Raw genomic sequence first — 18,644 nt, forward strand, 5'->3', positions numbered from 1 at the left:
CGGCCAACACTCCATGTGTGGAGCTTAGCCGACCCACGCAGGAAGAGGTGTCTGACGCACCCCCTTCATTCATCGCTATGGGTTAGCTGGAGACACAGTACTCGTGTATCTCCAGCTCTCCCATAAATATTGACGGATAAGAGATAAGTTGCTGACATCTCTGCTTGTCTCGGGAACTGCGCAGAGAAGAATAGGTTTGCTATGGGGATTTGCTTCTAAACTGGGCGGTTCCCGAGACAAAGTTTTTTCCTGGATAACCCCTTTAAATGTTTTTTTTTTTTGTCTGGGTTGGTGTATGTATGTGGTGTTCTTGTGGCCTTTTTTTTTTTTTTCTTGAAAAGACGCACTACATAAATCAAAAAAAAGTGTGTCCCAAAGAACAAATTTTTGCACAAAAACACAGAGCAAAGAGATGACTATAAAAGCTGCGTAAATCTCCCCCATAGTTCTTCCCTTTTCTATTCGTTCTGGCCTTTCATAAATAAATTCCTAAAACCTTTTGATTTTTTTTGTCTTGTAGGCACTGAAACCTCTCACCCACCCACCTCAGGATCAGGTAATGTGAAGCCTTATTTTCATGTGACAATACACCTGACCAATATATAAGTCTGAGGTGGCTGCTTCAAACTGTATTTATTTCGAAATGTATCTTCTAATTCAGTGTTGCGAAGCGCAGTCCTCAAGCGCCCCCAACACCTTCATGGGTGATATAATTCTGGTGAGTGCGTCAGGGATCACCACAAGTACTTTCTATATAGGAAATCCTCAAATCAGGACTAGCTGGGGGTACTTGAGGGCTGCGCTTCAAATGCCCTTAATATGTTTGTAAATTATAATTGCACTAAAACACCTACGACCCAATTTTGCATGTACCTTACCTCCTTACATGGGTCTTTACATATTTAGGTACAGAAATTCTTTAGATAGGTTTAAAAAGGTACTCCGCCCCTAGAAATCTTATCCCCTATCCAAAGGGGGATAAGATGTCTGATCGTGGGGGTCCCACTGCTGGGGAGCCTCACGATCTTGGCTGCGGCACCCCAGACATCGGTGCACTAGCGATGTAGGGGTGGAGGCTCATGATGTCACGGCCATGCCCCCTCAATGCAAGTCTATGGGAGGGGACATGACACCCCCTCCCATAGACTTGCATTGAGGAGGCTTGGCCGTGACCTCACGAGCCTCCGGCGCTGCACCCGACGAACGCTGGGTGCAACAAGGAGATCGCGGGGGGGCCCCAGTGGTGGGACCCCAACGATCAGACATCTTATCCCCTATCCTTTGGATAGGAGATAAGATGTCTAGGGGCTGAGTACCCCTTTAAGCGCAGATAGCACAGATTTAGAAAAGACAAAAAATGATTATTTGGATCATATGCCAGGTTTTTGTGCTGTACAGTGGGAACAGGCTCTTGGAACTTCCCAATGGATACAGACAAATATACTGTGCAATATATTGTACATAGTCTTTTTGTTCTGCTCTCTGGAATAGCACAAAGGTCAGCATTATTTAATTCAACAGAAACACTATTTGGCCTGTAACAAGCTCTGGGATAGTGATGCCAGGGATTTACCAAAGCTTACGGCAACTGGACAGCACAAAGGTAGTATACAGGAAGCCTTACTCATAGGGAAATGCTTAGTTCCCTGTCACAGTAAGCCGCCAATAACACAGCAGAAAATCTGCACAGAAAATATCTGGGCACACATTTTGCAAGCAGCAGGCGCCGGCAGAAAAAGCAGGCATTAGGACCACTCAGGAATGCACCACCTTTATAGATGGCAATGCATTTCTGAGCAGATAGCGCAGTAATATGGTGTCCGGAGTCAGAATTTCTGTGGCAAGTGCTTCCATCACAGAAATTCTACACATTACAAACAATAAAAGTCTGCTGCAAAATAATTTCAAGGCTGAGTAGGGCCTAAAACAGTTCACCATCACAGAGACATCTACAGCTACTGACATGGAGCACAGGCACATACACTGAAAGTAAGCCTAACTGTACATTTCATATATTATTGCTAGCAAGTTCATTATTATTTCCATATTTTCTATTACAGCTCCTCCCAATTCCACAAGTACTATTTCCACTCACATTCCCTCTAGATCTACAACAATAACTACTCATTCCCCATCAACAACTTCAATTACCATTACTCACTCCCCATCAACAACTCATTCACCATCCACTACTAGCTCCACATCCACTACACACTCCCCATCAACAACTTCAATTACCACAACTCACTCCCCATCAACAACTCATTCACCATCCACTACTAGCTCCACATCCACTACACACTCCCCATCAACAACTTCAATTACCACAACTCACTCTCCATCAACAACTCATTCACCATCCACTACTCACTCCCCATCAACAACTTCAATTACCACAACTCACTCCCCATCAACAACTTCAATTACCACTACTAACTCCCCATCAACTACTCACTCCCCATCAACTACTTCAGTTACCACTACACACTCCCCATCAACAACTCACTCCCCATCCACAACTTCAGTTACCACTACACACTCCCCATCCACAACTTCAGTTACCACTACACACTCCCCATCAACTACTCACTCTCCATCAACAACTCACTCTCCATCAACAACTCACTCCCCATCAACAACTCACTCTCCATCAACAACTCATTCCCCATCAACAACTCACTCCCCATCAACAACTTCAGTTACCACTACACACTCCCCATCAACAACTCACTCCCCATCAACAACTTCAGTTACCACTACTCACTCCCCATCAACAACTCACTCCCCATCAACAACTCACTCCCCATCAACTACTTCAGTTACCACTACTCACTCCCCATCAACAACTCACTCTCCATCAACAACTCACTCTCCATCAACAACTCACTCTCCATCAACAACTCACTCCCCATCAACAACTCACTCCCCATCAACAACTCATTCCCCATCAACAACTTCAGTTACCACTACACACTCCCCATCAACTACTCACTTCCCATCAACAACTCACTCCCCATCAACAACTCACTCCCCATCAACAACTCACTCCCCATCAACAACTCACTTCCCATCAACAACTCACTCCCCATCAACAACTCACTCCCCATCAACAACTCACTCCCCATCAACAACTTCAGTTACCACTACTCACTCCCCATCAACAACTCACTCCCCATCAACAACTCACTCCCCATCAACAACTCACTCCCCATCAACAACTTCAGTTACCACTACACACTCCCCATCAACAACTCACTCCCCATCAACAACTCACTCCCCATCAACAACTCACTCCCCATCAACAACTCATTCCCCATCAACAACTCATTCCCCATCAACAACTCACTCCCCATCAACAACTTCAGTTACCACTACACACTCCCCATCAACAACTCACTCCCCATCAACAACTTCAGTTACCACTACTCACTCCCCATCAACAACTTCAGTTACCACTACTCACTCCCCATCAACAACTCACTCCTCATCCACAACTCACTCCCCATCAACAACTTCAGTTACCACTACTCACTCCCCATCAACAACTCACTCCCCATCAACAACTCACTCCCCATCAACAACTCATTCCCCATCAACAACTTCACTTACCACTACACACTCCCCATCAACAACTCACTCCCCATCAACAACTTCAGTTACCACTACTCACTCCCCATCAACAACTCACTCCCCATCAACAACTCATTCACCATCAACAACTCACTCCCCATCAACAACTTCAGTTACCACTACTCACTCCCCATCAACAACTCACTCCCCATCAACAACTCATTCACCATCCACTACTAGCTCCCCATCCACTACACACTCCCCATCAACAACTTCAGTTACCACAACTCACTCTCCATCAACAACTCACTCTCCATCAACAACTCACTCTCCATCAACAACTCCCTCCCCATCAACAACTCCCTCCCCATCAACAACTCACTCCCCATCAACAACTCACTCCCCATCAACAACTTCAGTTACCACAACTCACTCCCCATCAACAACTCACTCCCCATCAACAACTCATTCCCCATCAACAACTCACTCTCCATCAACAACTCATTCCCCTTCAACAACTCATTCCCCTTCAACAACTCATTCCCCTTCAACAACTCATTCCCCTTCAACAACTCACTCCCCATCAACAACTTCAGTTACCACTACACACTCCCCATCAACAACTCACTCCCCATCAACAACTTCAGTTACCACTACTCACTCCCCATCAACAACTCACTCCCCATCAACAACTCACTCCCCATCAACAACTTCAGTTACCACTACACACTCCCCATCAACAACTCACTCCCCATCAACAACTTCAGTTACCACTACTCACTCCCCATCAACAACTCACTCCCCATCCACAACTCACTCCCCATCAACAACTTCAGTTACCACTACTCACTCCCCATCAACAACTCATTCCCCATCAACAACTCACTCCCCATCAACAACTCACTCCCCATCAACAACTCACTCCCCATCAACAACTCACTCCCCATCAACAACTCATTCACCATCAACAACTCACTCCCCATCAACAACTCATTCACCATCCACTACACACTCCCCATCAACAACTTCAGTTACCACAACTCGATCCCCATCCACAACTCATTCACCATCAACAACTCACTCCCCATCAACAACTCACTCCCCATCAACAACTTCAGTTACCACTACACACTCCCCATCAACAACTCACTCCCCATCAACAACTTCAGTTACCACTACTCACTCCCCTTCAACATCTTCAGTTACCACTACTCACTCCCCATCAACAACTCACTCCCCATTAACAACTCACTCTCCATCAACAACTCATTCCCCATCAACAACTCATTCCCCATCAACAACTTCACTTACCACTACACACTCCCCATCAACAACTCACTCCCCATCAACAACTCGCTCCCCATCAACAACTCATTCACCATCAACAACTTCAGTTACCACAACTCACTCCCCATCAACAACTCACTCCCAATCAACAACTCGCTCCCCATCAACAACTCACTCCCCATCAACAACTCACTCCCCATCAACAACTTCAGTTACCACTACTCACTCCCCATCAACAACTCACTCCCCATCAACAACTCATTCCCCATCAACAACTTCACTTACCACTACACACTCCCCATCAACAACTCACTCCCCATCAACAACTCATTCACCATCAACAACTTCAGTTACCACTACTCACTCTCCATCAACAACTCATTCACCATCAACAACTCACTCCCCATCAACAACTTCAGTTACCACTACTCACTCCCCATCAACAACTCACTCCCCATCAACAACTCATTCACCATCAACTCACTCCCCATCAACAACTTCAGTTACCACTACTCACTCCCCATCAACAACTCACTCCCCATCCACAACTCACTCCCCATCAACAACTTCAGTTACCACTACTCACTCCCCATCAACAACACACTCCCCATCAACAACTCACTCCCCATCAACAACTTCAATTACCACTACTCACTCCCCATCAACAACTCACTCCCCATCAACAACTCACTCCCCATCAACAACTCACTCCCCATCAACAACTCACTCCCCATCAACAACTCATTCCCCATCAACAACTCACTCCCCATCAACAACTTCAGTTACCACTACTCACTCCCCATCAACAACTCATTCCCCATCAACAACTCACTCCCCATCAACAACTCACTCCCCATCAACAACTCACTCCCCATCAACAACTTCAGTTACCACTACTCACTCCCCATCAACAACTCATTCACCATCAACAACTCACTCCCCATCAACAACTTCAGTTACCACTACTCACTCCCCATCAACAACTCATTCCCCATCAACAACTCACTCCCCATCAACAACTCACTCCCCATCAACAACTCACTCCCCATCAACAACTCATTCACCATCAACAACTTCAGTTACCACTACTCACTCCCCATCAACAACTCACTCCCCATCAACAACTTCAGTTACCACTACTCACTCCCCATCAACAACTCACTCCCCATCAACAACTCATTCACCATCAACAACTTCAGTTACCACTACTCACTCCCCATCAACAACTTACTCCCCATCAACAACTTCAGTTACCACTACTCACTCCCCATCAACAACTCACTCCCCATCCACAACTCACTCCCCATCAACAACTTCAGTTACCACTACTCACTCCCCATCAACAACTCACTCCCCATCCACAACTCACTCCCCATCAACAACTCACTCCCCATCAACAACTCATTCCCCATCAACAACTTCACTTACCACTACACACTCCCCATCAACAACTCACTCCCCATCAACAACTTCAGTTACCACTACTCACTCCCCATCAACAACTCACTCCCCATCAACAACTCATTCACCATCCACTACTAGCTCCCCATCCACTACACACTCCCCATCAACAACTTCAGTTACCACAACTCACTCCCCATCAACAACTCACTCCCCATCAACAACTCACTCCCCATCAACAACTTCAGTTACCACTACTCACTCCCCATCAACAACTCATTCACCATCAACAACTCACTCCCCATCAACAACTTCAGTTACCACTACTCACTCCCCATCAACAACTCATTCACCATCAACAACTCACTCCCCATCAACAACTCACTCCCCATCAACAACTCACTCCCCATCAACAACTCACTCCCCATCAACAACTCACTCCCCATCAACAACTCATTCACCATCAACAACTTCAGTTACCACTACTAACTCCCCATCAACAACTCACTCCCCATCAACAACTCATTCACCATCCACTACTAGCTCCCCATCCACTACACACTCCCCATCAACAACTTCAGTTACCACAACTCACTCCCCATCAACAACTCACTCCCCATCAACAACTCACTCCCCATCAACAACTTCAGTTACCACTACTCACTCCCCATCAACAACTCATTCACCATCAACAACTCACTCCCCATCAACAACTTCAGTTACCACTACTCACTCCCCATCAACAACTCATTCACCATCAACAACTCACTCCCCATCAACAACTTCAGTTACCACTACTCACTCCCCATCAACAACTCATTCCCCATCAACAACTCATTCCCCATCAACAACTCACTCCCCATCAACAACTCACTCCCCATCAACAACTCACTCCCCATCAACAACTCACTCCCCATCAACAACTCATTCACCATCAACAACTTCAGTTACCACTACTAACTCCCCATCAACAACTCACTCCCCATCAACAACTCATTCACCATCCACTACTAGCTCCCCATCCACTACACACTCCCCATCAACAACTTCAGTTACCACAACTCACTCCCCATCAACAACTCATTCCCCATCAACAACTCATTCCCCATCAACAACTCACTCCCCATCAACAACTTCAGTTACCACTACACACTCCCCATCAACAACTTCAGTTACAACAACTCACTCCCCATCAACAACTCACTCCCCATCAACAACTCACTCCCCATCCACAACTCACTCCCCATCCACAACTCACTCCCCATCCACAACTCACTCCCCATCCACAACTCACTCCCCATCCACAACTCACTCCCCATCCACAACTCACTCCCCATCAACAACTCACTCCCCATCAACAACTTCAGTTACCACTACACACTCCCCATCAACAACTTCAGTTACCACTACTCACTCCCCATCAACAACTCACTCCCCATCAACAACTCATTCACCATCCACTACTAGCTCCCCATCAACAACTTCAGTTACCACTACACACTCCCCATCAACAACTCACTCACCATCAACAACTCATTCACCATCAACAACTCACTCCCCATCAACAACTCATTCACCATCAACAACTTCAGTTACCACTACACACTCCCAATCAACAACTCATTCACCATCCACTACTAGCTCCCCATCCACTACACACTCCCCATCAGCAACTTCAATTACCACTACTCACTCCCCATCAACAACACACTCCCCATCAACAACTCACTCCCCATCAACAACTTCAATTACCACTACTCACTCCCCATCAACAACTCATTCCCCATCAACAACTCATTCCCCATCAACAACTCACTCCCCATCAACAACTCACTCCCCATCAACAACTCACTCCCCATCAACAACTTCAGTTACCACTACTCACTCCCCATCAACAACTCACTCCCCATCAACAACTCACTCCCCATCAACAACTTCAATTACCACTACACACTCCCCATCAACAACTCATTCCCCATCAACAACTTCAGTTACCACTACACACTCCCCATCAACTACTCACTCCCCATCAACAACTCACTCCCCATCAACAACTCATTCACCATCAACAACTTCACTTACCACTACACACTCCCCATCAACAACTCACTCCCCATCAACAACTCATTCACCATCAACAACTCACTCCCCATCAACAACTTCAGTTACCACTACTCACTCCCCATCAACAACTCACTCCCCATCAACAACTCATTCACCATCAACAACTCATTCCCCATCAACAACTTCAGTTACCACTACACACTCCCCATCAACTACTCACTCCCCATCAACAACTCATTCACCATCAACAACTTCAGTTACCACTACACACTCCCCATCAACAACTCACTCCCCATCAACAACTCATTCACCATCAACAACTTCAATTACCACTACACACTCCCCATCAACAACTCACTCCCCATCAACAACTCATTCACCATCAACAACTTCAGTTACCACTACACACTCCCCATCAACAACTCACTCTCCATCAACAACTCCAATCCCAGTCACTTCAACAAGCACAATAACACCCATTACCCCCACTGTTACGAAAACTACAAATTCTACTACAAGGCCATCAAGTACTATTTCTTATTCTACTACTTCTACCCCCTCTTCTACTAACACCACAAGCACATCGCATTCAACGAGGACACTCCCTACTGGTAAGAATATCTACTTTGTAATATTTTTAATATAAGTTAATTATTCTATAAATTGTATAGTTTAACATTGAACACTGTGATATTATCACAGGAACAAGTTCCTTTTTTTAACAGATCAAAATACTTAAGTTCAATAAGGCAATATATCTACAGCCCGAAATAAAACTTTCCCTGTACTGCTTATAGGGGCTTAAAGGTGTACTCCACCAGTAGACATCTTATGGATACAATTTTAGATTGCGAGGGTCCCGCCGGGGCGACCCCACAATCTCCCTGCTGGGCCCGGCGTTTGTTTAGATGGTCGGGTGCAGCGCGGGAGGCTCATGACGTCACGGCTACACCGCTCAATGCAAGTCTATTGGAGGGGGCAAGACGGCTGTCAAGCCCCCTCCCGTAGACTTGCATTGAGGGTGCCATGACGTCACAAGTGTGGCTTAGCCGTGACATCACGAGCCTCTGCCCCCCATCGCCAGTCATCCGGCACGGAGCGAAGTTTGCTCCGTGCATCGGATGTCTGGGATGCCGCAGCCGAGATTGCAGCAGGACTACCACGATCAGACATCTTATCCCCTATCCTTTGGATAGGGGATAAGATGCCTAGAAGCGGAGTACCCCTTTAACTGTATTAGAAAAACAGTGACACAGTGACACATAAAGAAGCAAGACAGGTTCTTTATTCCTAATGTACAGTAGGTCTGTTTATTTTATTTTTTGTAGACAGCTTTCCATAAGAAGTTAAATTGTCAGCCATAGACGTCCTCAAAAGGGTTCATTTTGTGACACCCTAACACAAGGAGGTCCCTCAAGTCAAATACCCTCCTCACTAGGATAAGACATACTTGATTAAAGAGTAGCGACAGTTCTGATCGGCGGGGTATGAGTACTCAGACCTCCACCGATTAGGAGAAGGAGACGATTGAAGTCTGCGCTACTGCTCGTTCCTCTCCCCGTCACATAATAGAGACGCAGGCGCGTGTCCAGATCACTTGACACGGAGCCGGGAGAGGACATCCTGGGTGTGAGCTTCCCCTGGCTCCTTCTGAACACTCAGATCCCGCTGAGCAAACCTTTTTACATTTTGCTAGGACGGGTTTGATTTATGAAAACCTGTCAAGAGGAAAAGTTGCTGAGTTTCCCATAGCAACCAATCAGATCGCTTCTTTCATTTTTGAAAAAGCCTCTGAGAAATTAAATAAGCAATGTGATTGGTTGCTAAGGGCAACTCAGCAACTTTTCCTCTGGACAGGTTTTGATAAATCTCCCCAATAACCATCTAATTTCATATAATAATGATATAGTTGTTGGGGTAGGGAAAAAAGTAGACACAGGTTTTGAAAATTCAAATTCTAATCGAACGGCCCCATACAAGGCAGAATACTCCTTCAAATAGCAAAATAATTCCTGGATCAATAACCCTGTCCATGTAACATGTCATTTTATATATTTCAAGAAAGACCTTTTTAGCTTGTTCAGCAAATCCACCATTCCAATGACTAAATACAACATTTAACAGTTTATATAAAAAAAACTAAAACTTTTGTCTTCCAGCTCATGATCAAACAAGCCAAACAAGTGCTGCAATGACAACCGAAACTCGTGAGTAATTTTCAATGTTAACCTGAAAATTAACTTAAAAATCCAGAATATGATTTTTATACTGTATTATCAACAGTTATTCTACTTCACCATTTCAAGAGGTTTGTATCTGTATGTATATTTGAACCCGGACCTTATATTTTACTTGTTCACTATGCAAAACAAAGGTGAAACCATTTGTTTTGGTATTAGTGTCTGGATAGGATTTTTAATGTTATTGATCATCCAGTAGTGTTCACTTGGCTCCATTTATTATGGGGGTAACAACAGCCATAGAAGCTGCATTGGGCTTGAAGACTAAAAACCCTATAAGATAGGGGTGGCCGACTGTAGGGCAGGAACTTTGCTCCTTTTTATGGGCAAATAAACAAGGTTTTGGTTTTCTTTTTGTTAAAATTTATAAGGGTTCTCCTTCGTGCAGATGATCTGATATCTGAAACTACTAACCAGCCTTTAACTGTTGCTCAATCCGTAATGCGACTTTTGGCATTACTACAGATAACCTTCAGCAAGTTGCTCTGGGCCTTTTGAATTATAGTTTGTTCCTAATCTTAACGTAATAAAACACTTGGATTTACAGTGGTCCCTCAAGTTACAATATTAATTGGTTCCACGATGACCATTGTATGTTGAAACCATTGTATGTTGAGACCATAACTCAATGGAAACTTGGTAATTGGTTCTGAAGCCACAAAATGTCATCCAAAATACGATAAAGTGAGGATTAAAGAAAAGAAAGTAGATAACTAATCGGGATAAAGCAAGTCCTTACATATAAAAGTAATAAAGATCTGCTGGGAGCTATAAAGTACTGCCTATGTAGAGGACAGGAGCTTCTTCAGGGTCCTGTACAGTACACGCAATGTCCTAAAAAAGTAACATGGAGCCAGCCCCTTGTGCAGCTATCCCTGACACAGGTAAAGAGCAGTAACATAGTAACATAGTTCATAAGGTTGAAAAAAGACCAAAGTCCATCAAGTTCAACCTATAACCCTAATGAGTCCCTACTGAGTTGATCCAGAGGAAGGCAAAAAACCCTCATACTAGAGGTATAAATTCCTTCCCGACTCCAAATAGGGCATCAGAATAAATCCCTGGATCAACCTTCTGTACCTATAGATCTAGACTCCATAACCTGTAATGTTATTACTCTCCAAAAATGCATCCAGACCCCTTTTTAACTCTTTTTCCGAGTTAACCATGACCACCTCCTTAGGCAGAGAATTCCACAGTCTCACTGCTCTTACAGAAAAGAACCCCCATCTGTGCTGGTGTAGAAACCTTCTTTCCTCTAGACGTAGAGGATGCCCCCTTGTTATAGATAGAGTCCTGGGTATAAAATAGATCATGGGAGAGATCTCTGTACTGTCCCCTGATATATTTATACATAGTTATTAGGTCGCCCCTAAGCCTTCTTTTTTCTAAACTAAATAACCCTAATTCTGATAATCTTTCTGGGTACTGTAGTCCTCCCATTCCCCGTATTACTTTGGTTGCCCATCTTTGAACCCTCCCCAGCTCCACTATATCTTTCTTGTACACTAGTGCCCAGTACTGTACACAGTATTCTATGTGTGGTCTGACTAGTGATTTGTACAGCGGTATAATTATTTCCTTGTCGTGGGCATCTATGCCCCTATTAATGCACCCTATGATTTTATTTGCCTTGGCAGCAGCTGCCCGACACTGGTCACTACAGCTAAATTTACTGTTAACTAAGACTACTAAATCCTTTTCCATGTCAGTCGTTCCAAGTGTTCTCCCATTTAATAATACATAATCCCAGCCCAGATTTTTCTTCCCCATGTGCATTACCTTACATTTATCAGTGTTGAACCTCATCTGCCACTTCCCAGCCCAAACCTCCAACCTATCCAGATCCATTTGTAACAGTGCACTGTCCTCTATTGTGTTTACTGCTTTACAGAGTTTATTATCATCTGCAAAGATTGCTACTTTACTATTCAACCCCTCTGCAAGGTCATTAATGAATATATTAAATAGGACAGGACCCAAGACGGACCCCTGTGGTACCCGACTAGTAACAGTCCCCCAATCAGAATAAGTACCATTAATAACCACCCTCTGTTTCCTATCATTGAGCCAGTTACTTACCCACTTGCACACATTCTCCTTCAGCCCAAATCTTCTCATTTTATGCACCAACCTTTTATGTGAAACCGTATCAAATGCTTTGAAAAAATCAAGATATACGACATCCAGCGATTGCCCCTGGTCCAGTCTGGAGCTCACCTCCTCATAAAAGTTGATCAGGTTAGTTTGACAGTACCGATACCTCATAAAGCCATGCTGATACGGGGTCATATATTTATTTTTATTAAGATACTCCAGAATTGTATCCCTTAGAAAACCCTCAAACACTTTACATACAACGGAGGTTAAACTAACAGGTCTATAATTCCCGGGGTCACCTTTTGATCCCTTTTTAAATATTGCCACCACATTGGCCATCTGGCAGTCCTGGGGAACAGTACCTGTAACTAGAGAGTCCATGAATATTAAAAATAGGGGTCTGTCTATTACATTACTTAATTCCTTTAGAACACGGGGGTGAATGCCATCTGGACCTAGTGATTTGTCTATTTTGATTTTTTGTAGGCGGCACTGTACTTCTTCCTGGGTTAGACAGGTGACCTGTACTGGGGAGTTTACCTTATCTCGCTGTATTTCACCTGGGATTTCATTTTCCTCGGTGAATACAGTGGAGAAGAATTTTTTAATATATTTGCTTTTTCCTGATCCCCGTTTATAATTTCTTCCTCATCATTTTTTAAAGGGCCCACACTTTCATTTTTGATCTTTTTGCTATTTATATAGTTTAAGAACATTTTAGGGTTAGTTTTACTGTCTTTGTCAATGAGTCTTTCAGTCTCTATTTTTGAGGTTTTTATCTGTTTTTTACATATTTTACTTTTTTCTCTATAGCTTTTTAATGCTTCCTCACTGCCGTCCTGTTTTAGTAGTTTAAATGCTTTATTTTTGTCATTTATTGCCCCCTTAACATTTTTGTTCAACCATATTGGTTTTCTTTTATTTCTGACCCTTTTATCCCCATAAGGTATATACATCTTGCAGTGAAAATTTAAAATATTTTTAAAAGTTTCCCATTTAGTGTCAGTATTCTTGTTTTTGAGGACATTATCCCATTTTATATTGTTAACATGAACATGTAATACCTACTGTACTGCAGGAGGCGCTACCAGACAGTCTGGTCCGGGAAAGACCATTGTATGTTGAATATATTGTAAGTTGAGGGATTCCTGTATGTGTCAGCTCCTTTACAATCTATACAGTAGCCTCTGAGTTGTTAGTTTCTTTTAGGATTGAACAGTTTGTCGTGAACTCTAAAATGTTATGACAATCCTCACTTCCCTGCCGTCCACTTCCTGTGCAGACACGGTCCAATTTCCTTCAAACCCTTGATAGGGGTGAGTTGTGTCCAGGGGGCCTTAGGTGTTCAGGCGCCATGTGCAAGCTAACCTTGTGGTGCCCCCCCCCCCTCTCTATTACCCGATAAACATACACAAAGAGGAAAAGAATCTTTGTAACAAATATATATTTTTTTATATTTAATCAGTCCCCTGCCCCCCTTAATCAGATGCAGTACAGTTCCCCCACATTAGGTGCAGTATAGTTCCCCCACATTAGGTGCAGTATAGTTCCCCCACATTAGGTGCCATATAGTTCTCCCACGTTAGGTGCAGTATAGTTCCCCACATTAGGTGACGTATAGTTCCCCCCACATTAGGTTGGCAGTATAGTTCCCCCCACATTAGGTTGGCAGTATAGTTCCCCCCACATTAGGTGCAGTATAGTTCCCCCACATTAGGTGCAGTATAGTTCCCCCACATTAGGTACGCAGTACAGTTCCCCCACATTAGGTATGCAGTACAGTTCCCCCACATTAGGTGCAGTATAGTTCCCCCACATTAGGTGCAGTATAGCTCTCCACATTAGGTTGGCAGTATAGTTCCCCACTTTAGGTGCACTAAAGCTCCCCACTTTAGGTGCAGTACAGTTCCCCCACATTAGGTATGCAGTACAGTTCCCCCACATTAGGTGCAGTATAGTTCCCCCACATTAGGTGCAGTATAGTTCCCGCACATTAGGTGCAGTATAGTTCCCCCACATTAGGTGCAGTATATTTCCCCACATTAGGTGCCGTATAGTCCCCCCCACATTAGGTGCCATATAGTTCCCCCCACATTAGGTGCAGTATAGTTCTCCACATTAGGTGCAGTATAGCTCTCCACATGAGGTTGGCAGTATAGTTCCCCACATTAGGTGCAGCATGTTCCCCCACAGACATACAGCCTCCAGCCATATGCAGTGTATGCCTGGAGGCTGTATGTCTGTGTACTGCCCCACTTCAGTGTTCCGACCACCGCCCCGAGGTCACGATCTACTGCCATGGCCTAAAGAGGTAACGAGACATCCTTGTGTCCTGAAAAGATCTTTCGGGACACAGGGCTGTCCAGAATGCTTAGTGGCAGCCGCGGATCCCCTCCTTTGTGGACTGCTACCTCTGCCTTTGTGCAAAGAAGAGCAAGTGGAGCAGGAGGAGCACTGCCAGAGCCCTGCAAAATGACCTCCAGCAGGCCCCAAATGTGCATATGTCCACTCAAACGGTTAGAAACAGACTCCATGAGGGTGGTATGAGGGCCAGACATCCACAGGTGGGGGTTGTGCTTACAGTCCAACACTGTGCAAAACGTTTGGCATTTGCCAGAGAACACCAAGATTGGCAAATTAGCCACTGGCGCCCTGTGCTCTTCACCGATGAAAGCAGGTTCACACTGAACACGTGACAGAGTCTGGAGACGCCGTGTAGAACGTTCTGCTGAATGCAAAATCCTCCAGCATGACCGGTTTAGCGGTGGGTCAGTTATGGTGTAGGGTGGCATTTCTTGGGGGGGAGGGGCCGCACAGCTCTCCATGTGCTTGCAAGAGGTAGCCTGACTGCCATTAGGTACTGAGTTGAGATCCTCAAACCCCTTGTAAGATCATATGCTGGTGCAGTTGGCCCTGGGTTCCTCCTAATGAAAGAAAATGCTAGACCTCATGTGGCTGGAGTGTGTCAGCAGATCCTGCAAGAGGAAGGCATTGATGATATGGACTGGCCCACCCGTTACCCAGACCTGAATCTGATTGAGTACCTCTGGGACATCATTTCTAGCTCCACCCACCAACGCCACGTTGCACCACAGACTGTCCAGGAGTTGGCGGATGCTTTAATCCAGGTCTGGGAGGACATCCCTCAGGAGACCATCCACCACCTCATCAGGAGCATGCCCAGGCTTTGTAGGGAGGTCATACGGACCCCCCCTCCCCTGTGCCCATGAGGAGCAATCAGAGTATTCTTTTGTATTAGCAGCTTTGTACCCTGCCCTGCTTCCCTAGAATAAGTAAATGTATAGGTAGAGAGACCTTATAAAGGCAGAGTAGACTGTACCGTGAGTCCCTTATAATGGATTAAGTATAGTAGTTAGGAACAGAATCACTTTAGTATAGGTATACTGAGGATAGCCCTATCAGCAGTAGTTACATCAGAATATGGTGAACTCCTGTAAGAGAACAGTGGTAATAGTAGAGGGATCGGGAGCAGTCCTATGTGGGAGGTTCTGTTGGGAGGGTTCTCCTGTTGGCAAAGTATCCCAAACTAATTATAATGCACTTGGAGCTAGTGTTCGGTCCGAATCCTCTCAGTGTAGGAGTTTATTTTAAAATGCAGAAAAAAATTGGTTATAGAAACTTGGTGGCAGCAACAGACTGTCTCAATATGCACAGAAATGACAAAACCTTAAAAAATCTAATAAAGACAAGGGGAGAGAGTTATCAAAACCTGTCCAGAGGGAAAGTTGCTGGGTTCCCCATAGCAACCAAACAGATCGCTTTTTTCATTTTTCAAAGGCCTTTTCAAACAAGAAAGAAGTGATCTGAATGGTTGCTATGGGGAACTTTTCCTCTGGACAGGTTTTGATAAATCCCCCCCCCCCCCCCCCCCCTCAATGTCCATAACTGGAGAGATGTGTAGCTTATCAAAAAAATATAATTGGGGATTAGGCGGCACTATGGGAGGAGTCTTCTGTTAACCAGGTATGGGCTGCTCCAGTCCGGGGTTCAGGTGCAGGGAATTGGTATTTTACAGCAGCCGCTCCATCATCCTTCATACTCTGGGGTGAGATGTAGCAGGCTGCCAGCATGCAATGGCCACGCAGAATACCACTGGACCATCCCGCCACCAAGCACATCACTCCCGACATAGCACTGGAGAAGAAGGGCCACAGATAGGATGACTTATAAACAGTGTAGGAGACTCAAACTAATCCTCAGACAATTGAGGCACCAATAGGGGATTAAGCAGTGGCTTCCTGAGCAGCTGGTAGGGTGTAAATTCAATAAAGCCAGGATCTCTGAACAGGACACCCATTACATGCAAATTTAAAGGGGTATTCCAGGATTTTTTTTTTCAGCCTTCAAGCTCATGCTGCCAACTTATAATACTGTGCAATATGCTCCTATTACCTCTGTGCTTCACTTTGCCCTGTTTTCATGGACGCGAGTCCTGTATTGCAAGTTTTTTTTTTTTTTTTTTTTACTATTCTTTACTATTTTTTTTTACTATACTCTGACCTTTCACAGCATTCCATTACGTCACATTGTCTCCAGGGGGCATTATATGTAGCCACATTATGACCTTCTTAGTGAAACTGAATTTATTTTTGCTCCAGGAATCATTCCTTGCCAATAACTACTAATTCTTGAGTAATAAACTATATAAGTATTGACTACAGTGCTAGAAGAAAAGAAAAAAGGCTAGTCTGCTGACCGTTTTTTCTTAAAGGCCAACTCTCTCTTTGAACCTGTCAAAATTCTTGAAATATGAGGAACTCAATGTAACATAATACACTCAGTTAAACATAACAAAGGAGGACAAAATGGTCCTTGTACATTTTTTTTGAGTTACAACAATGTCTCAGGACTCAGTTTGCTTTTGAAACAACATGTAACACCTACTGTGTTAATGATGTAACATAATGCCAAGGTTGCGCTAACCTGTACTTATACTATGCAGGAGGTTATAGACAAATGGCTACATTTTCTGTATTTTTAAGTAGGCTAGCTGCCAGCTAATCCGACCATCCTAACAGGTATAAAATAAATGAAGAAAGAGTAGGGGGGAAAAAAAAAATTGAAGAACAACAAAAAGTATCCTGTTATCCTGTGGGATCCAAGTGAAAGACTTAAAGGGGTACCCCAGGTAGCAAAAATTATTCATATTTTTTTTTCCTATTTCTGTGGTGTAAAATTCTAACGCGGAAGTGGAAATTCCAGAATGGAGATTACGCATGTCCGAGCGGCGTTTGAGTCGTGTCTGCTGCACATGGATATTCTGCTGTGTGACTGTGCATTGCCATAGAGCAGTGTTTCCCAACCAGGGTGCCTCCAGATGTTGCAAAACTACAACTCCCAGCATGCCCAGAGAGTCTTTGGGAGTTGTAGTTTTGCAACACCTGGAGGCACCATGGTTGGGAAACACTCCCGTAGAGTCATAGAAAGATAGTGTCAGCAGATGAGAACCATTCGGCCCATCTAGTCTGCTCAATATCCTGAATACTATGAGGAGTCCCTGTCCCTATCCCATCCATGTTTAAGCTCCTTCACTGGATTTGCAGCGACCACTTCTACAGGAAGGCTATTCCATGCATCCACTACTCTCTCAGTAAAGAAATACTTCCTGATATTACTTTTAAACCTTTGTCCCTCTAATATAAAACTATGTCCTCTTGTGGTAGTTTTTCTTCTTTTAAATCTCCTCTCCTCCTTTACCATGTTTATCCTCTTTATGTATATGAAAGTCTCTATCATATCCCCTCTGTCTTCCATACATGTCAAGGTCCTTTAACCTTTCCTGGTAAGTTTTATCCTGCAATCCATGTACTAGTTTAGTATCTTCTCTGTGTCCCATGCAGACTCAGATACCCTAATTGATCTATGTTTTCAGGAAAACAAAAACACTAATATACCCGAAAGAGAGACACCTAAGCCCCCTAAAATGTGTTTTGTATAGAGCGGTTATTCAGTCTAGGAGTA

At 44.2% G+C, this 18,644-nt stretch overlaps 1 protein-coding gene across 1 annotated transcript in view; it reads left to right on the plus strand.

The window, feature by feature from the left end:
- The window catches only part of MUC6 (mucin 6, oligomeric mucus/gel-forming), a 201,357-nt gene that overhangs the window by 179,528 nt on the left and 3,185 nt on the right, over positions 1 to 18,644 (plus strand). Inside the window, exons 35-36 of the mRNA XM_056526906.1 lie at positions 521 to 556; positions 10,482 to 10,529. Of these exons, the coding sequence (XP_056382881.1) occupies positions 521 to 556; positions 10,482 to 10,529 (84 nt within the window). The remainder of the gene's footprint in view (positions 1 to 520; positions 557 to 10,481; positions 10,530 to 18,644) is intronic.

This window comes from Hyla sarda, chromosome 6, assembly GCF_029499605.1.
Source record: "Hyla sarda isolate aHylSar1 chromosome 6, aHylSar1.hap1, whole genome shotgun sequence".
NCBI lineage: Eukaryota > Metazoa > Chordata > Amphibia > Anura > Hylidae > Hyla > Hyla sarda.